General features: G+C 28.3%; 17 protein-coding genes across 17 annotated transcripts; 10 read left to right on the top strand and 7 right to left on the bottom strand. All coding sequences in view use genetic code 6, as the record gives it.

Moving 5' to 3' along the window:
* Positions 1-151: 151 nt before the first annotated feature.
* Positions 152-649, bottom strand: SS50377_24423 (Dynein light chain; the record flags this gene model as incomplete). Its single annotated transcript, XM_067908264.1, has 1 exon — positions 152-649. The coding sequence occupies one exon, from the start codon at positions 647-649 to the stop codon at positions 152-154; it is 498 nt and encodes a 165-aa protein (XP_067765238.1).
* Positions 650-706: 57 nt separating this feature from the next.
* On the top strand, positions 707-3,784 carry SS50377_24424 (uncharacterized protein; the record flags this gene model as incomplete). Its single annotated transcript, XM_067908265.1, has 1 exon — positions 707-3,784. One exon carries the CDS (start codon positions 707-709, stop codon positions 3,782-3,784), a length of 3,078 nt encoding a protein of 1,025 aa, XP_067765239.1.
* A 314-nt stretch (positions 3,785-4,098) lies between these two features.
* Positions 4,099-5,004, top strand: SS50377_24425 (putative RING finger domain and U-box domain; the record flags this gene model as incomplete). Its single annotated transcript, XM_067908266.1, has 1 exon — positions 4,099-5,004. The coding sequence occupies one exon, from the start codon at positions 4,099-4,101 to the stop codon at positions 5,002-5,004; it is 906 nt and encodes a 301-aa protein (XP_067765240.1).
* A 15-nt stretch (positions 5,005-5,019) lies between these two features.
* Positions 5,020-5,583, bottom strand: SS50377_24426 (putative rRNA-processing protein FCF1; the record flags this gene model as incomplete). The annotated part of the gene is made up of 1 exon (XM_067908267.1): positions 5,020-5,583. The coding sequence occupies one exon, from the start codon at positions 5,581-5,583 to the stop codon at positions 5,020-5,022; it is 564 nt and encodes a 187-aa protein (XP_067765241.1).
* A 56-nt stretch (positions 5,584-5,639) lies between these two features.
* SS50377_24427 (Dynamin) lies at positions 5,640-7,880 on the bottom strand (the record flags this gene model as incomplete). Its single annotated transcript, XM_067908268.1, has 1 exon — positions 5,640-7,880. The coding sequence occupies one exon, from the start codon at positions 7,878-7,880 to the stop codon at positions 5,640-5,642; it is 2,241 nt and encodes a 746-aa protein (XP_067765242.1).
* Positions 7,881-8,109: 229 nt separating this feature from the next.
* SS50377_24428 (uncharacterized protein) lies at positions 8,110-8,739 on the bottom strand (the record flags this gene model as incomplete). The annotated part of the gene is made up of 1 exon (XM_067908269.1): positions 8,110-8,739. One exon carries the CDS (start codon positions 8,737-8,739, stop codon positions 8,110-8,112), a length of 630 nt encoding a protein of 209 aa, XP_067765243.1.
* A 43-nt stretch (positions 8,740-8,782) lies between these two features.
* SS50377_24429 (Myb-like DNA-binding domain-containing protein) lies at positions 8,783-9,562 on the bottom strand (the record flags this gene model as incomplete). The annotated part of the gene is made up of 1 exon (XM_067908270.1): positions 8,783-9,562. One exon carries the CDS (start codon positions 9,560-9,562, stop codon positions 8,783-8,785), a length of 780 nt encoding a protein of 259 aa, XP_067765244.1.
* A 153-nt stretch (positions 9,563-9,715) lies between these two features.
* SS50377_24430 (Sec1 family protein) lies at positions 9,716-11,383 on the top strand (the record flags this gene model as incomplete). Its single annotated transcript, XM_067908271.1, has 1 exon — positions 9,716-11,383. The coding sequence occupies one exon, from the start codon at positions 9,716-9,718 to the stop codon at positions 11,381-11,383; it is 1,668 nt and encodes a 555-aa protein (XP_067765245.1).
* A 62-nt stretch (positions 11,384-11,445) lies between these two features.
* SS50377_24431 (uncharacterized protein) lies at positions 11,446-11,937 on the top strand (the record flags this gene model as incomplete). Its single annotated transcript, XM_067908272.1, has 1 exon — positions 11,446-11,937. The coding sequence occupies one exon, from the start codon at positions 11,446-11,448 to the stop codon at positions 11,935-11,937; it is 492 nt and encodes a 163-aa protein (XP_067765246.1).
* A 9-nt stretch (positions 11,938-11,946) lies between these two features.
* On the bottom strand, positions 11,947-12,432 carry SS50377_24432 (uncharacterized protein; the record flags this gene model as incomplete). Its single annotated transcript, XM_067908273.1, has 1 exon — positions 11,947-12,432. The coding sequence occupies one exon, from the start codon at positions 12,430-12,432 to the stop codon at positions 11,947-11,949; it is 486 nt and encodes a 161-aa protein (XP_067765247.1).
* A 46-nt stretch (positions 12,433-12,478) lies between these two features.
* SS50377_24433 (UDP-N-acetylglucosamine--dolichyl-phosphate N-acetylglucosaminephosphotransferase) lies at positions 12,479-13,624 on the top strand (the record flags this gene model as incomplete). The annotated part of the gene is made up of 1 exon (XM_067908274.1): positions 12,479-13,624. The coding sequence occupies one exon, from the start codon at positions 12,479-12,481 to the stop codon at positions 13,622-13,624; it is 1,146 nt and encodes a 381-aa protein (XP_067765248.1).
* Positions 13,625-14,436: 812 nt separating this feature from the next.
* On the top strand, positions 14,437-16,428 carry SS50377_24434 (uncharacterized protein; the record flags this gene model as incomplete). The annotated part of the gene is made up of 1 exon (XM_067908275.1): positions 14,437-16,428. The coding sequence occupies one exon, from the start codon at positions 14,437-14,439 to the stop codon at positions 16,426-16,428; it is 1,992 nt and encodes a 663-aa protein (XP_067765249.1).
* Positions 16,429-16,654: 226 nt separating this feature from the next.
* On the top strand, positions 16,655-17,503 carry SS50377_24435 (Actin related protein; the record flags this gene model as incomplete). The annotated part of the gene is made up of 1 exon (XM_067908276.1): positions 16,655-17,503. One exon carries the CDS (start codon positions 16,655-16,657, stop codon positions 17,501-17,503), a length of 849 nt encoding a protein of 282 aa, XP_067765250.1.
* A 28-nt stretch (positions 17,504-17,531) lies between these two features.
* On the top strand, positions 17,532-18,086 carry SS50377_24436 (Cysteine-rich protein; the record flags this gene model as incomplete). The annotated part of the gene is made up of 1 exon (XM_067908277.1): positions 17,532-18,086. The coding sequence occupies one exon, from the start codon at positions 17,532-17,534 to the stop codon at positions 18,084-18,086; it is 555 nt and encodes a 184-aa protein (XP_067765251.1).
* Positions 18,087-18,135: 49 nt separating this feature from the next.
* SS50377_24437 (uncharacterized protein) lies at positions 18,136-19,329 on the top strand (the record flags this gene model as incomplete). Its single annotated transcript, XM_067908278.1, has 1 exon — positions 18,136-19,329. The coding sequence occupies one exon, from the start codon at positions 18,136-18,138 to the stop codon at positions 19,327-19,329; it is 1,194 nt and encodes a 397-aa protein (XP_067765252.1).
* An 85-nt stretch (positions 19,330-19,414) lies between these two features.
* Positions 19,415-20,323, top strand: SS50377_24438 (uncharacterized protein; the record flags this gene model as incomplete). The annotated part of the gene is made up of 1 exon (XM_067908279.1): positions 19,415-20,323. One exon carries the CDS (start codon positions 19,415-19,417, stop codon positions 20,321-20,323), a length of 909 nt encoding a protein of 302 aa, XP_067765253.1.
* Positions 20,324-20,327: 4 nt separating this feature from the next.
* Positions 20,328-23,957, bottom strand: SS50377_24439 (uncharacterized protein; the record flags this gene model as incomplete). Its single annotated transcript, XM_067908280.1, has 1 exon — positions 20,328-23,957. One exon carries the CDS (start codon positions 23,955-23,957, stop codon positions 20,328-20,330), a length of 3,630 nt encoding a protein of 1,209 aa, XP_067765254.1.
* Positions 23,958-24,051: the final 94 nt, after the last annotated feature.

Consider the following 24,051-nt stretch of genomic DNA (forward strand, 5'->3'; position numbering starts at 1 on the left):
GGATTAAAATTGGGATATTTTAATACTTATAATATAATATATAATACTATTATAATAATATTTTCAATGTACATATTTTCACGGTAATTAATAAATATAAATTACTATTACAAAAATCTTCCGTTGTTAACTAAAAGGAATAAAGATGTGTTCACATCAAAATTTCATTTCTGCTTTCTGTAACTACCGTTTTATACTCTTCAAAATCAAGTTAAGTTGGCACAAATAACTTTTTACCTTCCATCTACAATTGTTACTTTTTCTCAGTCTGTTTAATTAATATCAATTCAACATTTATGTTGAGACCTAACTACATAACTGCACTTTAAAATTAATTAACTTATATATAGCCTGATTTATCTTAATTTCCACCCAACGCAATCCAACTAAAATGAATTTCGGAATCCATTTCAGAATCAAAGTTTCTCCTCTTTAACTACTAAATAAGCTAAACTAAATTATTGAAGGTAAGCTGACCATCATTTATAATTTCAGAATCAATTAGTAACGAAAACAAATCATCGTCAGACAGTTCGATTCCATATTCTTTTAATATTTTACGCAATTACCACATATCGACAGAGTTTTATTTTTTACTATCATGTGAGTCAAATATCAGTTATAATTAATTTAACTCGTTTTAGTTCATTTAAAATATATTTATAAATATTATTATATAATATTTTTTAATAAATGCAATCAAAAAATGCAAATTAGAATAGAGCAGACACTTGCAGATATCCAAATTTACCTAGACGCACCACCCCCATCATTGTAGAAGAAATAAATTATTTAAATGACCAATTATCAGCCCCAAGGTACATAATCAAGACCTAAAAGCATGATATCTCACAAACCTGCAAAATTCGCTATTTAAAGAGCACTAGAGAAGCCTCTACCTAAGTAGATCATACCAGTATTAGAAAATGGATCTTTAGCTCCAGGTGTGAACACACGTAAACCAAATTTTCAATAACTTGCAAGAGCTGAAATGAACTCACTGAAAGCGCTCCCAAATCCATAAATTGAACGATTAAAGTAGTTAAATGCTTATAATAACCCTCATAATTTTTATTCTCCGCTAAACAGGTACCAAACGTAGGATCACTACTAGAATTTAACAGTTCATGATATCCAGAAGCACGGCATGTATAACCTGCAGTTAAGACGTGAGTTACCACAGAACTTCGATCTCTCTCCCGTATTAGCTGTCCCAGGCGAGGATGGAAAAGATATTTTGGTTACAAAAACAGTATCTCCGTAAAAAGTAAAATCCGTCGATTTGAAGCAATCACCGCACCAAAAAGCGTTTGCAGATATGGCAAGAGTGCGGTTGCAAGACTAAGAAACAGTAGATTTAGAGGTTATGGAAATGGTAAAAACCCGACAGTTACAACAAGTTCAGCTCCACGATGAGGACCTAAATCAACTGGACTTAGAAATAGTAGAGGAGAATATTGGGAGCGAAAAGGACGACATTGTGGCCGTTCAGCATTGGACATAAATCACGCATAAGCGTAACTACAAAACAAGCGAAATCAACAAAATGATGGATATTTTTATTGAATAATAAGAGGAATTAGGATTACAATCTACATTTTAAGATCGTATTCTGTTTAATGACGTTTAGCAAAATTTTGAACTGAATATTGCTGATAATGAAATTGTACGAAATGTGGTATATAAGGGACTATTTTAGAAATATGCATTCGCGTCTGCAGAAATAAGCTATATTATAGGGTAAATAATGTCAGAATGCTAATTTGCTGATGGTATTTTATTAGGGGATATGCTTATTTAGGCAGGTTTGGATTTATATTTTAATAAAATCATGATTGATAAAAATGGAATAGGCGATATGTTGGTTGAAAGAGTCGTGGATAATACAGCAGAATAATAGCGTAGACTTCACGAAGCTAAATTGCGTTAATAATAATTAGAATAAGAAAGAGCCAAGAAAGATTCAGAATTACGTAAAAAACTTGCAGCTGCATTTATCATATAAAATTATTTCAAATTTATTTAGTGTAAAGAAAAATTTAGCAGTATAATGTCTCAGAAATTCAGTATTTTAGAATAGAATTTTGTTAAAACATAGGAACGATTCGTTGTTGATTGTCAGCCGTATTATAGTAGATTAAACAACCATCTATCTGAAAATTAGCACAATTTACAAATGTCCCTTTTTAACTCAATCGATTTGCCTTTATTGGATATTGAATTCTGGTATGATCATAGAGACTAACATACAGACTAAAAAATACTCATTTTTGTTTTTATAACAGATGATATGATTATTATTCCAAACATTTTATTAGAAGATAAGTAAGAAGATTATATTTTAGATGATAAGATATTGACGTTGTTAATAGATCCTAGGGTTACCCTTTGTGTTATTTCAACCAACGATACCAAGATACCAGAGAGTCCAGTTTTTAACGCGTGTGATGCTATACATAACTAACAAGGCGGTGCATTACATCGATTACATATAATTAATATATAAACTATTGATTATATCGGTAAACTTTCTGCATTGAATGTTAGTGTTCCATAGCTTTTTATACTATAGCTTAAAAATAATCTCAACATATTAGCAGATAAAATGTAAGAATTAATTGACAAAATTTAGCCTGATATAGTATTTTAAACATTAACAACTGAGCAATAATTAAATGTAAGGTTATTTCAAGTCTTAAAAGAAACTCGACTTCCTATCCACTAAGTATGCTTTGATTTAATGCGGTTTTCTGGTATTATGACTGCTTTACATGAGACTGCATAAAAAACTTTAATAAAATTTAGATCTATTAATCCATATCTTGATATTGAATAATAGTTAATATAATATACATCTAACGAAAATTTTATTGCTCCAACCTATATTTTACGACCAGATCTGATGGTATCAGCACCAGGTGCAGATTTAGTTTATAATTAACTTGGAGGGATTGGTATAACCCATTACCTTAATAAAGCTCCATTTAAAGTATTTTAAAATGTAAATTCTACTGAGTTTTATTAAAAACATGGCGCTGTTTTATGTCCTTACTATACTGAAGCCTAAATATATCGATATTTATCTTTCAATATGACTATTCATGGACAATCACCAAGATTTTAATATGTCGAAGAATCAGCAAGATCATATGTTCAGTTTGGTCATACTATGTCCGCAGGATCGTTTTCACCAATAGAATAGTCGTATTGGAGATTAGTTCCTAAAGAATCATTTGATGTTTTTGTGTTTTAACTAACTGAAACATTGAAAAGATTAAATTATAAAGGAACATTTGAATGTAGCATAGTTCTCCTCAAGATGGGTTAAAGTTTTTAATTCGAACTTAACTAGTTAACATTTGGTTATACACCTAGATTTTTGACGCATAACAGAACATTACTAGTTAGGGCTTATAAATGTATAGTGCAAGACAGATCTATTGAAATATCAAGAAATTATTACTTTATGAATGGCCTTCGTAATTAATTCTTCTCAACACTTAGAAATGAACTTAAGTTAATAAAGATGAATTAAGTTTATGTTAGTATTTGTTAAAATTTTGGTCTGGATGTTGTGGTTGAAGGTAATACAGAAAAATAGATGTGGGAATACGCAACAGAATTTTTGACTTAAATATAAGCAAAAAGCGGCGGAGAGGCATAAATGAGATAATTATTGGCAGACCATGCAGGAGAGCCTTTGCACTGTGTTTAATCATATATAGAAAAAATAGGAACTTCACCTTTTTATGTATGTGGAGTTAATAGTGCTTTAGAACAATGATTTGTTTGCTTATTTCACTTAATATTAGACAAATTTCTAATTTACAACTTAGAAGATGTTTTTAACGGAATCAAATCTGGTAGTTTATTTTTATCTTCTATTTCTAATTTTTTAAGCACAAAAGGTGCTTATTGACTTCGTTATTACTACATCCACTATACAATATTTATCTCACAGTCTTAGTCAGTCTTATTTTATAAATCATTGATATTCATTTTTTACTTAAATATTATTATATTTATTATACACGTCTATATAACCGAAGTTTCAATTTAGTTATTGTAATAAGTGACATAATAGTTTAATATCTTAAGATGGAATAGTGTTCAATATGTTTTGAAGCCCTATCTTCTAACATTTCTTAATTAACATGCTCTCATATATTTCATAAAAACTGTATTTAGCCTTGGATTAACGAAAATAGCTCTTGCCCTATTTGTCGATGTCCAGTTTCATTCAATACACTTTAAGTAAGCTATCTTAGATCATTCAATCATGAAGTCAAACAGTTTAAAATTTTCTAACACAATTATATTATCTAAACAGATTCAAATCTAATTATAAACCTCAATTGTCATAGCTTCTAGGTATCGATGTCAAGTGTTTTTTCTATTAATTCTTCTTTTGCTATTATTTCTAGAGGATCAACATTAGAAATACTAACAAAAGATAATACTACAATTATAGCTTGCCCATCATAGTTGTAATTTTAGTAAGAAGTATTTGACCTTTAAATTAAGTTTTTAGTTCTTTAAGAATTGGACTTCTTTGCAATATCAGCTGCTAAGATGTTTCATTGCAACTACTATGGAAAGATACTATAAGTATATAACTTAAATAGTGCAATCTTATCTGTTAAACTTCCATATATTTTAACTGTTAAGGAATTATCAACTAGACATAAAAATGGATTTAAATTCTTATTTTAAAATAACTGTTACATTGATTTTGATTATTATGGCGAATATTTTGTTTATTTAAATAATAAATATGATGTATTATTAATAAATAACCAGAAAATTATATTTTAAATTCATATTCCAATAGTAAAAGCTGTTTATGTAGGTGCAGAAAAATGTGCAGTGTTTACTGGTATTAATGTTATATTGCTATCCCTAGAAGGGTTAAATTTAGGATAAATTATATGTTAAGATGCTTAAAAGTAAGGAGATGTTCTTTATGTTTCAAACGATAATTAAATAAGTAGATTACTAATATGATTAAAACATTTGATCTCACAACATGTCTGCTTCTGGTAGTCTTTCTATTTCGACTCTTCCTCTTTTTGCATATAATAATGGAATACCAGGAATCTTTCTAACACGACGACGTAGCTCTCTATCATTAGTTGCTATCATATAGCATCTATGATCTTCGGCTTTTTTACATAAACAATCATCAGCATATCCTATATTTTAATGAGTACATTTTAACCGTTTGACTCTCGGATCTTTAGCTAGCTTAAGTGCAATTCCAAATCTGTGAGCATTTTTTTCTAATTCTGACATGACACAATCTGTAACATAAAGCGTTACTTTTGCTGATAAACATTTAATACACTCATTGATTAAATCTAATCTATATGTTATTGAATAATTTAAGAAGGATGTATCCATAATAACATGGTAAGGAGGGCCTAAATCATTATTAACCTAGAAATATTCATCAGCTGCAAGATCTCGTTCTTAAAATTTAATATGGTTATCAAAATTATCATTATATATTTAATTTGATATCTTTCTCCCGTCGTTCTTAGAAATAACTTTTAATTTTGCTCGTCGTTAGGCGTTTTTACCCATTGTGGAATGGAAAAAGAAAAGATAATAAAATATAATGAAAGTAAAATAGAATTTGCTCATTCCTTATCCTCCTCAGCCTTACTAGCATTTTTCTTAACATCCTCAATATTACGAATTTCTCCAATTTTCTCTAATATCGTCTAACCACGTGATAGCACATTAATCATTTCTCTAGCAGCAGCACGCTTTTCACGGATTATTGGATCTTCATATAGTAATTCGTCTAATTTCTCAGCAGCGTATAATCTGCGAACTAAAGTTTCCTATAATTACTCTTTCGAAGCCTTAACTAAGAATGCTATAATTGCTTTTGGTACAGAGTCTTCAACCTTTTTTCTGACAATCGTAAAGTAGCTTTTCATGAGACGAGGAATTAACTCGACACCAAGCTTTTCAGCTTAAGTTAAAGGACCTGCAGCCTTAATGGACTCTGGAACAAATCCAGCTGGAGGACCTTACTATGGTCTACCTTATTGTGGGCCGCCTTAAGGACCGCCTGGTGGGCCATTAGGACGAGGACCACCCATATTAGGAGGAGGAGGTTAACGTGGGCCTCCTGGAGGACCCATTTAAGGAGGTCCACCTGGAGCACCTTATGGGCCTCCTGGTGGTCCCATTGGTGGACGAGGACCACCTGGTGCCATAGGACCTCCCATTGGAGGACCCATAGGGGTAGAACCTTCCTAGGAGACGAATGGATCATTGTTTTAACCAGTAAAATTGCCGCCTGCCATGGAACGTTGGTTATCTAAAGAATCTCTAAACTCTTATGATTATATGAAATCAGGATGGTTAGTATTGATATAAGAAAGTTCTGAAGTAATAGCATCCTATAAGAATCTAGACGTTGGCTTAGCAAGATCGTCAATTAAACCACATGCAATATTAACTAATTCTCTAACCATCTTCTTGTATTTCTTCATAGAATCATCCGGAATAGCTTTAGCAATGGCAATAAGTTCGTTACGTACCAACATAACACATTGCTTGCATGGCCCTTCTAACTGACGAACAATTTTAGTAACCAATAATTCAAAGGCAGACTCAGATAAGAATATACCAGAACGTGTACCATTTGAATTTTTAATCAAAGTTCTAACATCTTCTCCGTTTAATAAATCATTAATAGAGATCGTGTCAAACATTTTAGGTAAGACAACTGTGAAAATATAGGAAATACGAGCACCACCAACAAGTTCTTATTTAGAAGCTGATGCAGAAGTACCGTCTAATACATTTCTAAACTCTTTCTCATAATTCGAAATCATACCCAATAGTAAACGTTCTTTAGAAGATCTATCGTCTGGCATTGAACCATACATTGTCATTTCTTTGTTGTACTTATCTAATTATGTTTAAATTCTCATTCTGATATCAGGCAAAGTCATTTAAATATGGTTTACTAAAGTTTAATTCAATCTTTTAGTCAAATATGCTACACCTTGGCGAGAGGCAATAGTTCTGAAAAACTCATGGCCTGCAAAGAAACCAGCTTCATCTTTAAGATGTTTTGAAATAGATTTATTATTATCAATGTCCTTCTGAGATCTATTTTATACAGCGACCCAACCTAATTTTAAATGATAGTCTTCGTTGTTTAATATCTTTACAATATTTTACTCAGTGCCTTTATCAATGATATCGATTTTAGTCAAAACACCAACAGTTCTATCTCCATTAGGATCAACTTTTCTAGCAGCATCTAAAGCATCAGCAGTAGCAAGATCAGCATTGGCAGCGCATACAGCCAAAATAATAGCATTGGGTCTACCAATATACTCCATAACACACCTAGAGATCTAAACGTCAATATCGGGAGGCTATCCTGGTAAAGCATTCTTAACTAAACCAGGAAGATCAACTAAAGTAAGAGGGATCATCGAAGGGGAAAAAAGTTTTAAACGGATAGGGACAGACGAAACATTCTTATTTGCTCCTGTAACGCGATCCGTTTCTTCAACTACTTCTTTACAGATGTCTTCATAATGGATAAACTTCTTGTCACCAGTATGTAAAAATTCACCCCATTCAAGATACTCTTTACCTTTATCATCTCTGATAGTTTGGCCTTTAGTTTAATTGAGCTATAAAATAAGGGGTCTTCTAGTAACGATACCAGAACCACGAGGTAAAAAATCACGGCCACAAATAGCCTCAAGAACCGATGACTTACCTGCAGATTACGAGCCAACGACAACAATCTGAGGTAAATCAATTGTTTATTTATCAGCTGATAGTGTTGAGAAAACATCCTAAAGACTATTGATAATAGGTATCAAAGTATCAGCGACTGACATTTTTTAATGGAAGGGTAATAAATCGCACAGATCTTTTAGAAAATTTATATTAATTATTATATAGCTATATTGAGTTTATATAAATCTATTAATAAACCTACTATAAAAGGTATAATACTATATACCACACTTTCATTATTTCATATTGATTTTTATATTCCTATAATATTTTTAAACTAGAATCAAATATATAATTATAAAGATTTAATATTATCAATTTTAATAATAATCAAATTACTAGGTTTCTCACCACACATCTTACTTCATGGTCTGTTTCAAATTCGCTATCTATTCTGTTTTTACACAGTTAAAAGCTTGCTATCCACATACACCAGAATGTAAAAATAATACTTATGGTAATAATAATAATACTAAACTCTGTAAAAATAATATCTGAATTTGCTTTTACAATTGTAACTGTGGATTTACCTGGTACTACATTTGTTGTTAAAATTTCACGCTGAATAATTTCTACTGCGCAGTTAGTTTTTGTCACATTACATCTAAATGGAAAACGAGTTTGGGCCTTAATATGTAGATTTATATCTGTTGCCTCTGTATCAAAGTTTATAAAATCTGATGTGTATCCTAATGAAGTGTAAACTCTAGCAATAAGTTTGAATTGTTAAGTTATATCCAGTTCTGCTACATTATTGGCTCTTAAAGTAATACCTAATTAAGGAACAAATTCTGCAAATAAGGGACGTGTGGATGAATACAAACAAAACATGCTTATAAGGCAAACCACTGCGATACTAATTATTGTTAGAACACATAATAAGAATATTTTTTATATATATGCAAAAGAACTACGAGGCCCGATAAAAATTTTTTGAGTAGGCAGTGACTAAAATTTCATTATACATATATAGACTAATAATTATATAATAATAAATAGAATCTCATGGCATATATTCCGAAGTGAGCAAACCAAATTATATAAATTTGTGTCCCACCTTAGCTAATCGATATCTGACCTATATATCAGTTCTACCTCCTAATTTTTCCGCAATTTGCACCCATTTTTTAGGCTCGCATTATAAACATGATTCTAATAATCTTTTGTCTTCTGCTTCTGTCCATTTTCCTTTTTTAAGGGAAGGATTACTAACTCTATTCCACCTTTAATTACATTAATTTGCTGATTTTTAAACACAATTAGACTAAGAATTAATATATGAAGCCACTTCTTACCATGAAGACAAACCAAATTACGATATTGCTTGTTCTAATAATTATATTTCAATCTCTGACCAGGTATTTTATTCTGAGCCCTGTGGCCTTTTTTTAACATCAACATTCTGTTTATCTATATCAAACTTGTGACTTTTCTCCTACTAATTTCTGAAAGCTACTTTCTCTTCTGGAGCTTTTGGTTTTATTGATGGAATCTATAATTATTATTATGAATTCTAACTCGTATCATACAGATCTTATCTACCTAAATATTATTAAACCTATTTATCTGATTAAATATCCAGTGATTATATTGATTGTTACAATATCTATAATGATAAATTAGATATTTACTCAAATGAAGAAAGTAGACTTTATTACTAAACAATATCAAATTATAGTAAAGGTTCCTCTGTTTCTGTAGGTTCAAATGGTACACACTCTTTGTAATTTTAATATGTGTACTCCAAACAGTCGATTTCAGGCTTATTTTATTCGTTTTCCATTTGTATACTACAAAAAATTGTTTTATTTATTTCTTATTATATATAATAAATAGAATATACAAATTGTAGATTTTGTTCTAGCTATTTACAAGTTTACCTCTTTTAAAATAATATTAATATTATATAATACTATAAATAGCTATTCGATTTATTATGGATTAACTTTTCACACATTCAACTCAAATTTTGACGCAGCTGCTTGTAAACTGTATTAGTGATGCCTTATATATACTGATAGATCCAGATCAACTGGAATAGGTTAACTATCATTATCTAAGTCTATTTAAACCATACCAAATAATGCTTATTTCACCTACTATTTCTCCATAAAAATTCAAAACTAATGCAACTATTATCTTTATTTCAAAGAATCATTTAATACCAGTGATTACTAGCATTATTTCAACCATATCAGCAAAACTTCCAAGTGCACAATTCCATCTTTTTTCAACTCCAAAACTTTCTCTTACTTCTGATGCTTTTCTACGGCAGCACCACGTTATCGATAAAATTTTAACATTCGAAAACGTTAACTTCGATATCTCACAATCTTATGATTCAAACTGCTTTATTTTGAGCGCCAGAAATATTGAATATGATATGTCTAGATTCTCGATTAACTGTGTCTAAGAGATAGCAGAAATTGCTTTTTAGACTCTTAAAGTTCTGGGCGGTGCCAAGTGTATTTAAGCACGAGGGAAAATTGCAATATAAGCTGGAAAATCTTTAGAAAGACTTGTTTTGGAAGAGAATTTGACATTTAATAAAATTAAATTTGAATAGGTAATTTTTGTTGATCGTCTGACCGATATGCTTAGTGTTATGGTTACAGGCTAGTCTTATATGGAGCAATTGGACTCACATCTGAAAATTTAGTAAAATAAAGTAGATAACCAGCCAATTTATGATTGCTTTGATATTGTTGTTCAAGATTGTAAGTACACTCACATAAATAATTTAGGGGATAAAATTTCCATTTTGGCTAAAAATGCATAAGCAAAAGTGAAGGAATGTAAGGAAATTTAAGGTGATAAATCGAGACCTATCAGCGAAATTTCATAGGCATTTGAGGGTTACAAGAAAGCTGAAGCTGCAGCAGTTTTCATTAATGAACACACGTAACGAATTTTAAAAATATAACAATCACGGAATGCTGTATATTGTGAGGAAATTCTTCTTAAAAAAGAAATTTTAGATAGTAGGGGGCGTGGTAAAACCGATTTAGTTTTTAAATAAATTAACAGTGGAAAAGATTTGCAGACAGTTTTAGAATATCTTTCGATAATTTCTATGTCTGTTGGAGGCCTTAAAGCAAAAGATTTATTTACTATTAAGAAGCTCATCACTTTGACATATGGTTTATAAGGATTGGCTTTACTCAATCAGTTTTAAAAACTTGGATTAGTTACAAATACTGACTAGGAGCAGATTTATTAAGATATTTTTAAAGAATATCACATTGTAGAGTAGAAAGATAACGAAAAAATTGATTATCAGTAAATAAGCTATCCTTTTACTGGAATCACACCGATTAATGTTAGGAATATTTAGGAGATGATTTTTGGATCTAAAGACAAGAAAAAACAAATTGGCTAATGGTAAGGAAATGTTACTTATAAGAAACAGTTAACCACAGAATCTCCGGAGAAGCCCAAGTTTCTAGTATTTTATATTGGTCCAATTACTCATAGCGAGCTTGCCAGTATCGACGTTATTAGAAGGTAAGCTTAGAAAACTGATCCAAATTTCGAAATTTAGATAATTGCTAGCGACTTAAAAACTGGTAAAGATATCATGAAAACAATTTGCTAGGTTATGTGAAGTATCGATTTTTGCTATATATACTAATAATATCTAGTTAACTAAATAATTCGTGTATAAAAATGGATATTTTAGGATAATTTATTAATCCTGAAATCCTCGTCCAAAATCTTAATAAACTGAATGCAATTTCTTTATTAACCCTTAATCCTGGGGTCTCTATTTAACATCTCTCTTAACATTAACAAAAAAACTTTGTTTTACCTCCAGATTTATAATAATTTTATAAGCAGTTTAACGGATTTGAACTCAGTTGGACTAAGTAATCAGTTATAGGGTTACTTTAAGTTCATAAAATTTAGTAACTACGCTAAGAAAATGATGAAATCGAGTTCGCTAAGTGTGCACATGGAATTTTTTTACTTGCATCTTAGGGAGTAATCTTCAAACCTTGTTATACGTCAGCATAATACTAAATAGCTGCCTCTTTTACAGATTTTTGGATTAAAATGGTACAGTTTCTAGGAGTCAATGGTTGGGCACTGCTTGCAGCAGGTCAGCAGATTGGTGCAATTGAATAGGAATTTGTACATTAAATATATAAAAATGAGTGAAATAATAAGTCATTTATCTAAGAAATCTAGTGTAGGCGCAGATATAGAAACTGTTTGTACCTAGTCCATTTATACTTATTATACAACTTCTTATTCTTAATTAACAATCGGCAATTCTAGTTCTGCTTGAATAAACTAGCTTCTAGGAAACTTCCATTTACATTTTTTGGCCAGCACTGCTAAATCTGGAAGCGCAAACTTATAACTCTCAATAACTAGTTGGATAAACGCTAACTTTTCAAGATCGTCCTCTTAAATCTTCGATTTTAAAATCTAAGATGCATTATTCTGTATCTCTCGTGAAAATAGGATTCCCTATTCAAGATTTGCTAGCTATGTCGCGGTCAGCTCAATTGTCTATTAGCAAAGTTTTGACTACAAGTTGCTTTCCGTGGAAAGCATATTTTGCTACTAATACAATGCTTGTATCCTCTATCGATGCACATTTGAGAATTTTTCAAACACTTTCATTATTGCAATAAGTTGACTGTCCATTTTTTAGGTATAAAGAGAATATGAAAACCTATTATTATATAATTATATGCTAAAATAAAATTCTGATAGTATTTTTATGGAAATAAGTTGTTCACTCAATTTATGTAATATACGATATATAAGTACTCATACCTAATAATAATTTGTAATATCAATTTTATATAGTCAACAACCTTAAGCCATTTCCAATAAATTAATGTCACAGTACTGGACTGCTATAGCATAGTTAATGTTACTGCCACTCTGCTCTGCCCTATTCACACTTTATACATTGCCAAAATTTCTTCCGTTGCTGCTTTAAAAAAATCTTGGCGGGTTCGACTTAAACAAACCCAGAGAACATCAAACAGAGAAAACGCCTGAAGCTGCGGGGATTGTGCTGTTAATCAGTTTTTGTATTTTTTCCGCTCCGCTGAACTCCCATCTCCGTGTTTCGCTCATTTCGGCGGGTCTTTTAGGATTCGTTGACAATGTTCTGGATCTCAAATGGAGGTGGAAGATCATTATTCCTCTATTCTAGCTTATTGAATTGGGTATGTACCACATTGGTTTGGGGTGCATAGAGCTAGAATTACCGTTTATGAATTTGAAACTGTCGTATTTATCTCCTTTTTTGGTTATTATTTACTCTATTATATCCCAAAATTTGGTTAACATTTATGCAGGAATTAATGGCCTGGAAATTGGATAATCTATCGTCGCTTAGGTGTTTTTATTCACATACGTCACTATCAGAGACGGATTTAGCTCTATTTTATCATTAAACTTAGATTTTGCAATTCTTACAGCACTTTTTGTATCAGGGTCTTTTGTTTTGTATTAATACAATAAATATCCAGCTAAAGCTTTTGTTGGTGATGTTTATACATATTTTGCAGGAAGTTGTTATGTTGCATCAGCTGTTTCAGGTAGAGCAGTCGTACTATCCATATTTTTATATTTTATGCAAATTATTAATTGCGGTGCTAGTTTACCATAATTGCTAAAAATTGTACCTTGCCCTAGACATAGATTGCTTGAGCTTAGAAAAGATGGCAAGTTGTATGGATAAAAATGTAATTGGAATAACATTAATTAGTTTTCTCTCAAAGTTTTTAGAAGAGGATTATTTGAATATCAATTATTTAATTATTTAATGATAATTTAGATATTCGTAAGTCTTATTGTAGTATTTGTCGCATTATATGTATGAATATTTTTTAATTTTTTATTAGTTTTTAATGCACAGTCTTTTTTAAATACTAAATTATACTAATACTAGGTATCTATTTATATTTATAACTATACAAACTTTTACAGCTAAAATATTTCTGTAAACATGTTAGTATTTATATTAAATGTAAAGATTCGCATAAATACAAGAATATCAGCAAAAGAATACTCATTATTGATTGATAAAAATAACATAATAAGTTCATAGCTATAATTATATTATTTTAAAAAGATATTTAGTATCATTTGATAAATTCACTAAACTAGTAAAAAGTAAAAAATGATATTATATATATTTGCGGTATTGCGAGTGTTGCATTTATTTTTACTTTAAAAAGGTATAGTAAATATACTATATTATCTTATTTACTTCATTATATGACTAAAGTTAATTTTAAATATGATGTATAGACATGATTTTTAGTATATGACTAATTTCTAATTATTGATCTAGCAATTTTTAAATTTCTAAACTGTTAAAATTTTATAGATTAGTTTTCAATTATTTATTATTTTTATCGTATCCATGAATTATTTTTAATAGATACTCATTCTTTATCGCAGTAGTAACTTTATTTGAATAATTATTATATGATATTTTACGTGAATAATATATTAAAATAGTTAGAAATACACGAATTATTATGTATAGTATATAATAACTTTATATTGCATTCTTATATAATCCAGTTATAGATTATTACACTTTAATTTACTTTAGAATACTTTATATAATCAAAGTATTATTCATTATTATACAATATATAACGTATCATATTAGCTTGAAAATTTATGTAATCTGTACTATCGATTCTTTCTAAAGATATATCTAAATTTTAACAGAAGTAAGATGAGAAGTTATAACTATCTTTAAAATTCTCTAATCTAAACGTTTCAAACTAACCAATTGTACCCAACCCACCCCTCTAAAAATCTACATGCGAGCTTCTGAATATTCATCAAAATAATTCATCATTACTTGATGCATATAATGGCTTGTTTGATGATGCTAAAGATCTTGCTGCAGCTGAGTTTGGAGCTGAAGCATTCACAAGATAAATTGAAATATGGGATGAACGAAAAGAGTAAATTGAAGAATTTTTAGGTCTCTAGGGATCTCCATAGTTCTAATAACAATTAACTTAACTTATTACTGCTTTCTATGTAGCTAGTCAGCGTAATGATAGCTAGCATTTTCTCATTAATTCTTGTATTGAAATATTCAGTGATGCAGGCCCACTTCTAGAAATCCTTAAATATTTAAGCTACCTTATGAAAGATAGCACTGGTACTAGCATATCATACCTCCAAAAGTGCCTTGTTTAGGAATTAAAGTAGAACGCTAAATATAGTTCCTTGGGGTCGACTCTAGATGTTACAACTAGTATGCTAAATTAGTCGTAGTAGATTGTTTCTGACGCCACATAGACTGGTAGAACACTTCGTACTAGTTAAACAAATATATATGAGACTTTTGGTCAAGATTTTTCAGTTTACGGATAGATCTATAATTGTGTGAAATGCGGATATTCAATTGAGGCTCTAAATATTTTGGAGAAAAATTCATAAATTGATTCTGACCTTGCTGTTTGTATTGAGAATTTAGTCGAGAATGATTATGAAACTGGAACAAAATTAACCAAAATTAACGAAGAAATTTAGGATCCATATTATCATCTTTTAACATAATTCTTTACGCCATGGGCTCCGAATAGTGTCGTTGTACCAGCATTCTTAGATTCTGTCTTAACTTTTATAATTTCGGCTAAAATATGTGGTAAGTAAAAAATTGCTTAAATTTATTCAAATAACAATATTAAGGGATATGGAACACTAACAAAAGCATTTATATTGATTCTACAAGAAGATTATGTTTCACTATTTAATTTCTTATATTAGCACTCATTGAATTTAGAGCTTTTCGTTATTTCAGTCTTCTTACAGTCCTAATTAACTGAAAGCCTTTATTATCCTTTAAACTATTCAGATGCTGGGAATGATCTATTGACTGACATAATGAAAAAGTAGAAAACATAACTTTCTGTTCCATTAATTTTAACCAGATTTGTAGATCTTATTTAGTAAAAGGCGCCGATTTTACTTTCTAATAAAGAAGTAGATTTAAATAAAATATTCACACTTTTCAATTCGAAAAAGCTTAACTCATCAGTTTTAACGGTTCAAAGTTATATCTAATTTTTGCGTAAATAACACACATAGCAACCGCCTTTAATTTGTTTCTATTTAGCAAAATTCAATTATTTAAGTAAAAATTTCGCAATTTCAATTGAGTGTTCTTATGCTGCTTATATCACATAGTCCCTTGCGTCTAATCTGGCTATAAGCAATTTGAGTTAGCTTTTTTCCAGTCTATTGAGCTACTTTTTTGAGTCAATCGCTCTCAAAAGCTTCGATATTTCGATATTTTATAATATGGAATAAATATACTAATAATCCATTTAGCACTTTGAATCACATTAATAAACGGAGCTCAATTTTGTGTATTAATTTTGCGTTATGAAATTGAGCATTCTGACTCAAAAGACTACCGCCGCGTGTGACATTTTCAACTCTGTCAAATATGCAAATTTGGACCTCAATTTTGCTAAATTGCATATAGCCGACCTTGTGAAATTCATTCATTTCTTCGTAAAAATTGATGCCATAAATACGAAAATTTCGTCTGAAAAAGTCAGAGAATTCGTTGTCTTTGCACATAATGGTAGCAGACTTGCCAGGGAGGACGAAAGACTTGTTGGAGAAATTATGGCCGTGGTGGAGTGACGATTAAAAATTAGTATATAACATTATAAAATAGTCAATATTAGAATTTTAGTACGAAATAACATAAATTATATATAATCAGGTGCATACTTATTCCATTTAATAAAGATGAGAATATATATAATAGGATTAATGCAATAGAACTAATCAAAGTGTCCATTTTTCGGAATAATTTCTTTGGTATTATAATTATTATATATTTAATACTTAATCGGCTTACATTAAAATGAACTTAACTAATATTGATGCAGATTTACAGGGTTAACTTCCATTTAATAAAGCCACCCATTTAGACTAGTAGAGGTATAATAATGATTTATAATAACCTGATATTATTAATAGAAAAACAGAGCATAATTCATAGACAATTAAAGATACCTATTTTAACAAATTTTAACCTGATATTCAATAAGTACCTTCACGAAATATAATAACAGGAATATTTCTCAATTTTATTCCGTAAACACTTGAAATCTTACTTTATTGCGAGGATTTTTTAATCTAAAGAAATAGTTTTCCGTAATTCTCAGTTGAAGATTTTTAGGATAATATTCGTGAGTTCTTTTGGAAATAAAATATTACTGTATCGGAAGAGGATATTTTGTGTTTCTTGTAGGATTTTTCTTTTGCAAGCCTGGATTTCGAACGAGAAAAACATATTGCATACATTACAAAAATTTTTGAAAAATTATTTATTAGCAAACATTAAACAAATTTAAAAATTAACGAATTTCGATTTGTATCTGTTGAAAAATTTTTTTTCGAATAAAATAACTTGGCCGAAATAGTCCATAAATGTATTAAAAATGCGCCGATTGATAACAGAAAGGAGATGTTTTAAAATATATTTATTGCTGGAAGCGTCTGCCTAATTAACGGGTTTGATAAAAAGCTGAAATTTGAGCTTTTAAATGTCTTTAATGACTAATATAAAAGAGATTTTTAAGATTAGTATGTCTATGAAAAAAACTGGTTAAATATTAATAAAATACTTGAAATTTAGAATCTGCACATTACCTAAAACATTGAAGAAAAAAATAAAACTCTTTAAACAAATAATTAAATTATTATATGATGTAATAAATTTATATTCTAGGTTAGAAATGTCGAAGTCAACTAATGAGCTACTGTTTCCATAATTTCCTAAATCACCTGTAAATGATTAACTATGCTTCTTTTGTCTGGAATCTTAAGATGATGTAGTTTTTTGTGATGGATTTTGTTAAAAATCTTACTGTAGAAGCTGCCTAGGATTATCAGGTATTTCAAGCTAAGAATATATTTGTCCACATTGTCTTATAGGAGTTTTAAGATGTGAGTTGTGTCATATGGCTGATAATACTGTAATTAAGTGTGCTAAATGCTCTTATGCTGTTCACTTAAAATGTGCAATGCCTTTAGAAGAAATTGGATTTTATGAATTTTAACTACCTAATACTGTAGGAATACTAACTACTACATATTTATGTTAAGGTTGCAGTGATAATATATAAAGATGTTTTAGATGTACAAGAACCGAAGACCTTTTATAAAAAATTGATGACGTATAGTTTTGTCAAATTTGTTGTGTGCAGCCATAGATGCCTGTTGAAATTTCTAAGTTTTATGTAGAAAAATCTGCAGCTAAAAAGTACAAAAATATTTGGAGACGTTTTTGAAGTAATTATTATTTTATATTTCAATAATTATTATTTTTACATTTCTAAAATGAGGTCTGTTTATTTAAATTTGAAAAAATCTTGTATATCATAGGCAGATAATAGATAGGTTAACATAGATAATATACCAGATTATCTTTTAAAATTCTTAGAGCTTAATGAGACATCTATGCTAGATGAAATAACAGATGTCTTGTAGTTTCTTTCACATGATCAAATTATTACACATGATTTGGTAATTAAATTCTTTGAACTTACAAATGATGTTCCTAATAAGCTATATTCACTTTTACGATGTGATTACACATATCAATTTATAGCAGATATACTTGTAATATATTTTTCAGAGACTAACTTCATTAAACATATTAAAAGAATCTATTTTGATTTTATAACAACATATTAAGAGAATTTCTTAATAGAAATGTTCTCTGTCGATGAGATAATGCTTAAGTTTGTTTTTCAAATAAACTTGTTGACATTATATAAAAATCAAAACTATAATTTACTAAATTTTATTTCAAAAGCAATAAATGCCCATGCATCATTAAAATTTTCATAAAAATAATTTGAAATAGATTAAATTCTTCATTAAGTAACTTAGTCTACTGATTATATTGATTAATCATTTAATTTTCTAAAGACATTAGTTTCTGACACATACAATTAACGGATTGTTCAGTTTCTACTATAACTACCATAAGAATCTATACATAAAGCAATCCCATTAATTCTAGAGTTAGATGAGGAATCTATCACAGATAATGCTAATTCATTCTTTAATATTGCTATCAAATCTTTATCATTAGAAGATTCCTCTGCACTTAAATTATTGTCGTTGCTACTTTTTCATTCAATCCAATTTGAATATTACGAATGTAATTTTAGTTTTATCATAGCTCTTTTTAATTCGAAATTGATGAAAACTGCATCTTAGTGTGTCAGTTTTCTTATTGATTTCATTGATATTTTCTATCAGATAAAACCAACTTAATTATAAATTTTAATTGAAGATTTTAATATTATGAAGCTTATTAGTATTTTTGTATAACGCCTATAAAACGATTCTTTAGAGTTTACGATAGAATGTTGCAAATTAATATAACTAGTAATTAATCTTAGCGAGCAACAGATGGATACATTTTTAGAGTTAAGATTTGATATTTTTGATTCTTTATGCTGTGTAGATAACATAAATTATTGTGATGATTTTTTATGCCTAAGAGATGAGTATTGTTTTTGATATTATTTCTATTGATATATTAAACCATAAGAAATTTTGTATTGCATTAAATAATTAACGTTTACTTAATATTAGAATTAATTATATGATTAAAATGCGATTCAAACCCTAACCAAAAAAAATATTATCACCACTGAAGCAACCAACCAGAACGCCAATCCAACTCGCAGTAGTTTCAAAATAAGCAATTAATAGACATATTACTGCTAAAACTTAGCAAGTAGACACTGTTTTTATTGAAGATATTTACAGACATATTGGGGATGATCCAACTGAATAGTTGCTTGATATTACAAAGTTTACAACTGATTAAGTGAATCCGATTCAGCGAAATGCAATGTTTAGAATGCCAGGAAAACGTTAGAGAGATGCGACATCACATTTTGGAAAATTTAAGATTAACACCTAGTGTTTATGCTAGAAGTATCAGTATAATCGAATTAAAGATCATCTATTGCGACTAATAGACAAAGAGTTCAGTATTTTAGAGGAGAAATTTGCATATAAAATGTAAAAATCCCTCGCTAAACAATTAGATATTTCACTTTTTCTGAATGATGTTAACGAAGCGAAGTCTTTTCTAAAACTTGAAGATAAAGAACTCATGGAAAATATGATTTAAGAAATAGTAACAACTTGCGAACGGTCTTGGGAAGGTGATGTTAAAAGAGCATTTCTAAATTCCTACTCATTATAAGAGTAAATTAATGTGTTTTTAGCAAAATTCGAGATTTAATCAAAGTCTATATATGAACTACATGAAAATGCAGAGTTTTTCTGTGATGACTACCTAATTTTATTATAAAAAACAAGGCTTTCACTTTTATCTCCCATATTTGTTGATAATTTTACTGTTATGGTTGATTAAGCTTAAAAATTAGTTTATTAACTTGAAGAAAAATATACTAGGATTAATAAGAATATTTAAGGCCGTTTTTTATAACATTAAAAATTAGAGAAATAAATAGAAGAATTAGGAAATTGGAATATATGACAAGTCACTTAACGTTAATAATTAAATTAAATTATTATAAATCTGCCTAGGAAAATATATTTCCAGTATAGTTTTTCAAAATATCGTCAATAGTTATATAAGCAGCTAATGAAAGTGCTTATTGTTATTTTTTGTCCATTTAAGTAGAAACTTATGTCCATAATTTTTAAAGCTAGATAGCCAGATAATTCAAAATACTAAATGTATCGAATGTAATTAAATTTGGTTCCAAAGTATTACAAATATTCATTAATTATTACTTTAAAATTTCACATTTAGAAAAATGCTATTTAACTGATCTTAATGATTGAATAATTCTTATACGATTACCTTTTGATTGAAGTTAGCATACATGTTTTTATATTGCATTAGGTATATTTTAAAATAATAACCTTAATAACTTATTATCTGGTAATTGCTCTTATAACTAAATAATTCCTAGTGATTTTAATTTCTATTATAAAATCTCATAGTCTCTATTAATTATTTCTGATTAGAAAATAAAATAAAAAGGAGACTATGAGGGCACATCAGACGAATTAATAATATTAACTAAATAAACATAGTTATATATTAAAACTTAAATTCCTGCTATTTTGTACTCTGGTTATTACTCTAAATACTATTCAATTATACTTCTAAATATCAAAGACATTTTAATGAATAATATACCTCCGTTTTATTAAAATGAAAATAACAGCCACCAAATTATATCAAATTCTTACTCAGTATAAAAATATTACCTCATAGTACATAATTATGACATAGTTTATAAAACATTTAATATTTATATATTGACAAAGCTTCTGTTTGTCTGTTAAGTCTTATTTTCCAATATTTCAGGTACTTATATCTTATTTATCTATTTTATTGCTTATTTATCATCTTAAATCAAAATTAATCTTTTCTTATATTAAAAATATCGACTGAACTTATCAGTTAATGTTTAGTAAGTCTACTTATCGATACAGTTGGAATGTATATAATCTAATATGATAAATCGAGGGAAAACATAGAAAAAGAATGGTAACATAAAATTCTATAAAACAAAATCTGCTGTCTATTATAGTGTTTTAAAATTATATAACCCTTGAATAAATAGTATAATCTCATTAATATTTTATCCTTATATTAATCGCTCACAAATTATATTTTGAACTAGAAAGTTTTTGTCAAATTAAAATGAATACTTAAGTTATTAACCAAACTGTTTTGCTGTTTTAGGAGTAATTTGGTTTAGCTTATAATTTAATTCTACTCTTATTTTTTCTGTAGGAATTTCACAAATGACTATGTTTTTAAATTAGGCTTAGTCATATATAGGAGTGAAGGTAGAATTTTTACATAACTTCTATAACGTTTTCATGAGCCAAGGTTTATTACTAATACCATATAAGTTAAATAAATTTACTTAAAATAAAGATTTTAAGTAATCACAAGATGCTTATTACTCCTAAAGTTCTAAATGTATTTGATCGTAATGATATTTTTTCTCATAAAATTTAGTGAGCGTTAAAAAGATTTATTACTCTTCTTAAGATAATTAAGATATTTCTTACTATGATAGTTATATTTCCTAATCCAATTCTTGTCGTTTTTTATATAGAAAATCTTTTTTTCTAATAGCTGGTTGAATATTTGAGTTAAAAAATTATTCTCTGATATTATCAGGAAGTTTAATAGCTTAAAATTAAAGTTTTGATAATGTACTAGTTAAATCGTTAAACTCTTTATCTGTATGTATGTATATTTATTTATTATTTTATATTTGGTCGAAAATAAGTTTTATTTTCTGTTATAAGAGCGGTGAATATTTCTTAAATGATATGTTTAAATCTTGAGCAGCCTATTCTAATTATGATCTTTCAGCTTTTAGAGACTATAAATGCTAAGAATCTACATCAAAATATTGGCGAATAACCTATACTAATCTATATATGAATAAATTTGTGAACTATCTTTCAGTATTATAAAGTTTTAACATTACTTAATCATAGTCTTGAAAAATAAGATTATACTTGTTTATTATAAATAATAATATTGATAATATTCTTTACCTTTCTGATAATTTTATTGTAAAATCTATCATCATTGCTGATAAATGATTTAGAGTAGATTATAATACTATAAACTAAGAATAACTTGGATAAAAATTAATTAATTTTTAATCTGATCCTTATAATTATGGGAAAATATTAGATACTAAACAATCTGCTATAGATTCAATATTGAAGTTAAAATTTCTTATAAAATTTTATACGCTATCAACTATAATTGATGGGAGCAAATTATTATATAAACGAGGAACTTAATCAGTTAATAAAATGATATCAACATTATGACATTATTTGATATTAGTGGCTAGTTAGACTAAATAACCTTTAGTTAATTTTATATCTTATCCTTAAAAATTAATATTATCATAAATCCAAGGTAGACTTTATGAAAATTCAAAAATGAAATATAATATTTCTAAAGGTACACTTTTAAGAATGCTTAATTATGCAACATATTGTAACAATTCATTAACAAATACAGGGCCGTCTTAGTACGTTCTTAACATTAAAATACTGCTAATACTAATTAAAGGGTAATTTGATATACAAATATCAAGTAATAACTAAACTGAGGCCGTTGAGAATAATGATTGCTATAAATTTTTATCTTATAAAAATATTTCAATTATCTTTGACAACAGTTTACCCGATTTATTTATCTGCCCAACTAAAATAGAATTAAAATTATAGGTACTAATTTTCATGTTAACTTTATCAAATATAGTACATTTTTCTTATTCCTAACAAGAAAGTATAGAGGCCAATAAAATAAGCTGATCTCCAGATTTTTGAATATTTTATAATTAAATATTATCTTAAATGTACTATGCATTTACTTGTAGACTAATATTTTATTTTTATAATATGTTATTTATAAATTGATCTAACTTGGCATGAAATATAGTATCGTAGACAGTATTATATTGAATAAGATAATATGGAAGCTTTATTTAGAAATTAAAATTAGAAATTAAATACAATGCCTCTTATTTTGTCATGATAATAAATAAAATATCTAGTACCTCAAATGGATTTGCAGCTATTAATTGTTAATTATTTAACTTAATTTCCAAAGAATTGTTATGTAAAACCTATATATTCTATAGATTTAATTAAATTTAGTCTAGCTCCTCTACTTATTACTTTAATTATTATTTATCATATTTAACAAAACTTTAGTAAACAAGTTGTGTTCCTTAGTTATCAACAAATGATTTTAATAATAATTATGCTATTGTAATTGAGCTGCCATTTTCAATTAAATAGTTAATATCTAAAATGAAGTCTTATCCATCTTAACCAAGCATAACGGATTAGTTATAATTGGTAGGAAGAGGCTGCTATTCACCGAAAAAATTATGTAGTAAAAATTAGCGATAAAAGTTATTAGAAGTAAGCTGCTCAATTTAAATTTATGTTACTTATATTTAGTCTAGGTATTTTAATATTTCAGATGTTTTCAACTCAGATAAAAATTCGAAAACGATTTTATTATATATTTTTAATGTAGAGCTCAATCCATCTTCAATATAAACCTCAATATTTTACACTTTGGTGGCCTCTAGAAAATAATTCATTGTGAAATTAAATAACAAATAATTATAATACAGTAATATAGTATTCTTCACAAAATCCATATATTCTTATATATATTCAATCATTAAAAATAGA

This window comes from Spironucleus salmonicida, chromosome 4, assembly GCF_000497125.1.
Source record: "Spironucleus salmonicida strain ATCC 50377 chromosome 4, whole genome shotgun sequence".
Lineage (NCBI taxonomy): Eukaryota > Fornicata > Diplomonadida > Hexamitidae > Spironucleus > Spironucleus salmonicida.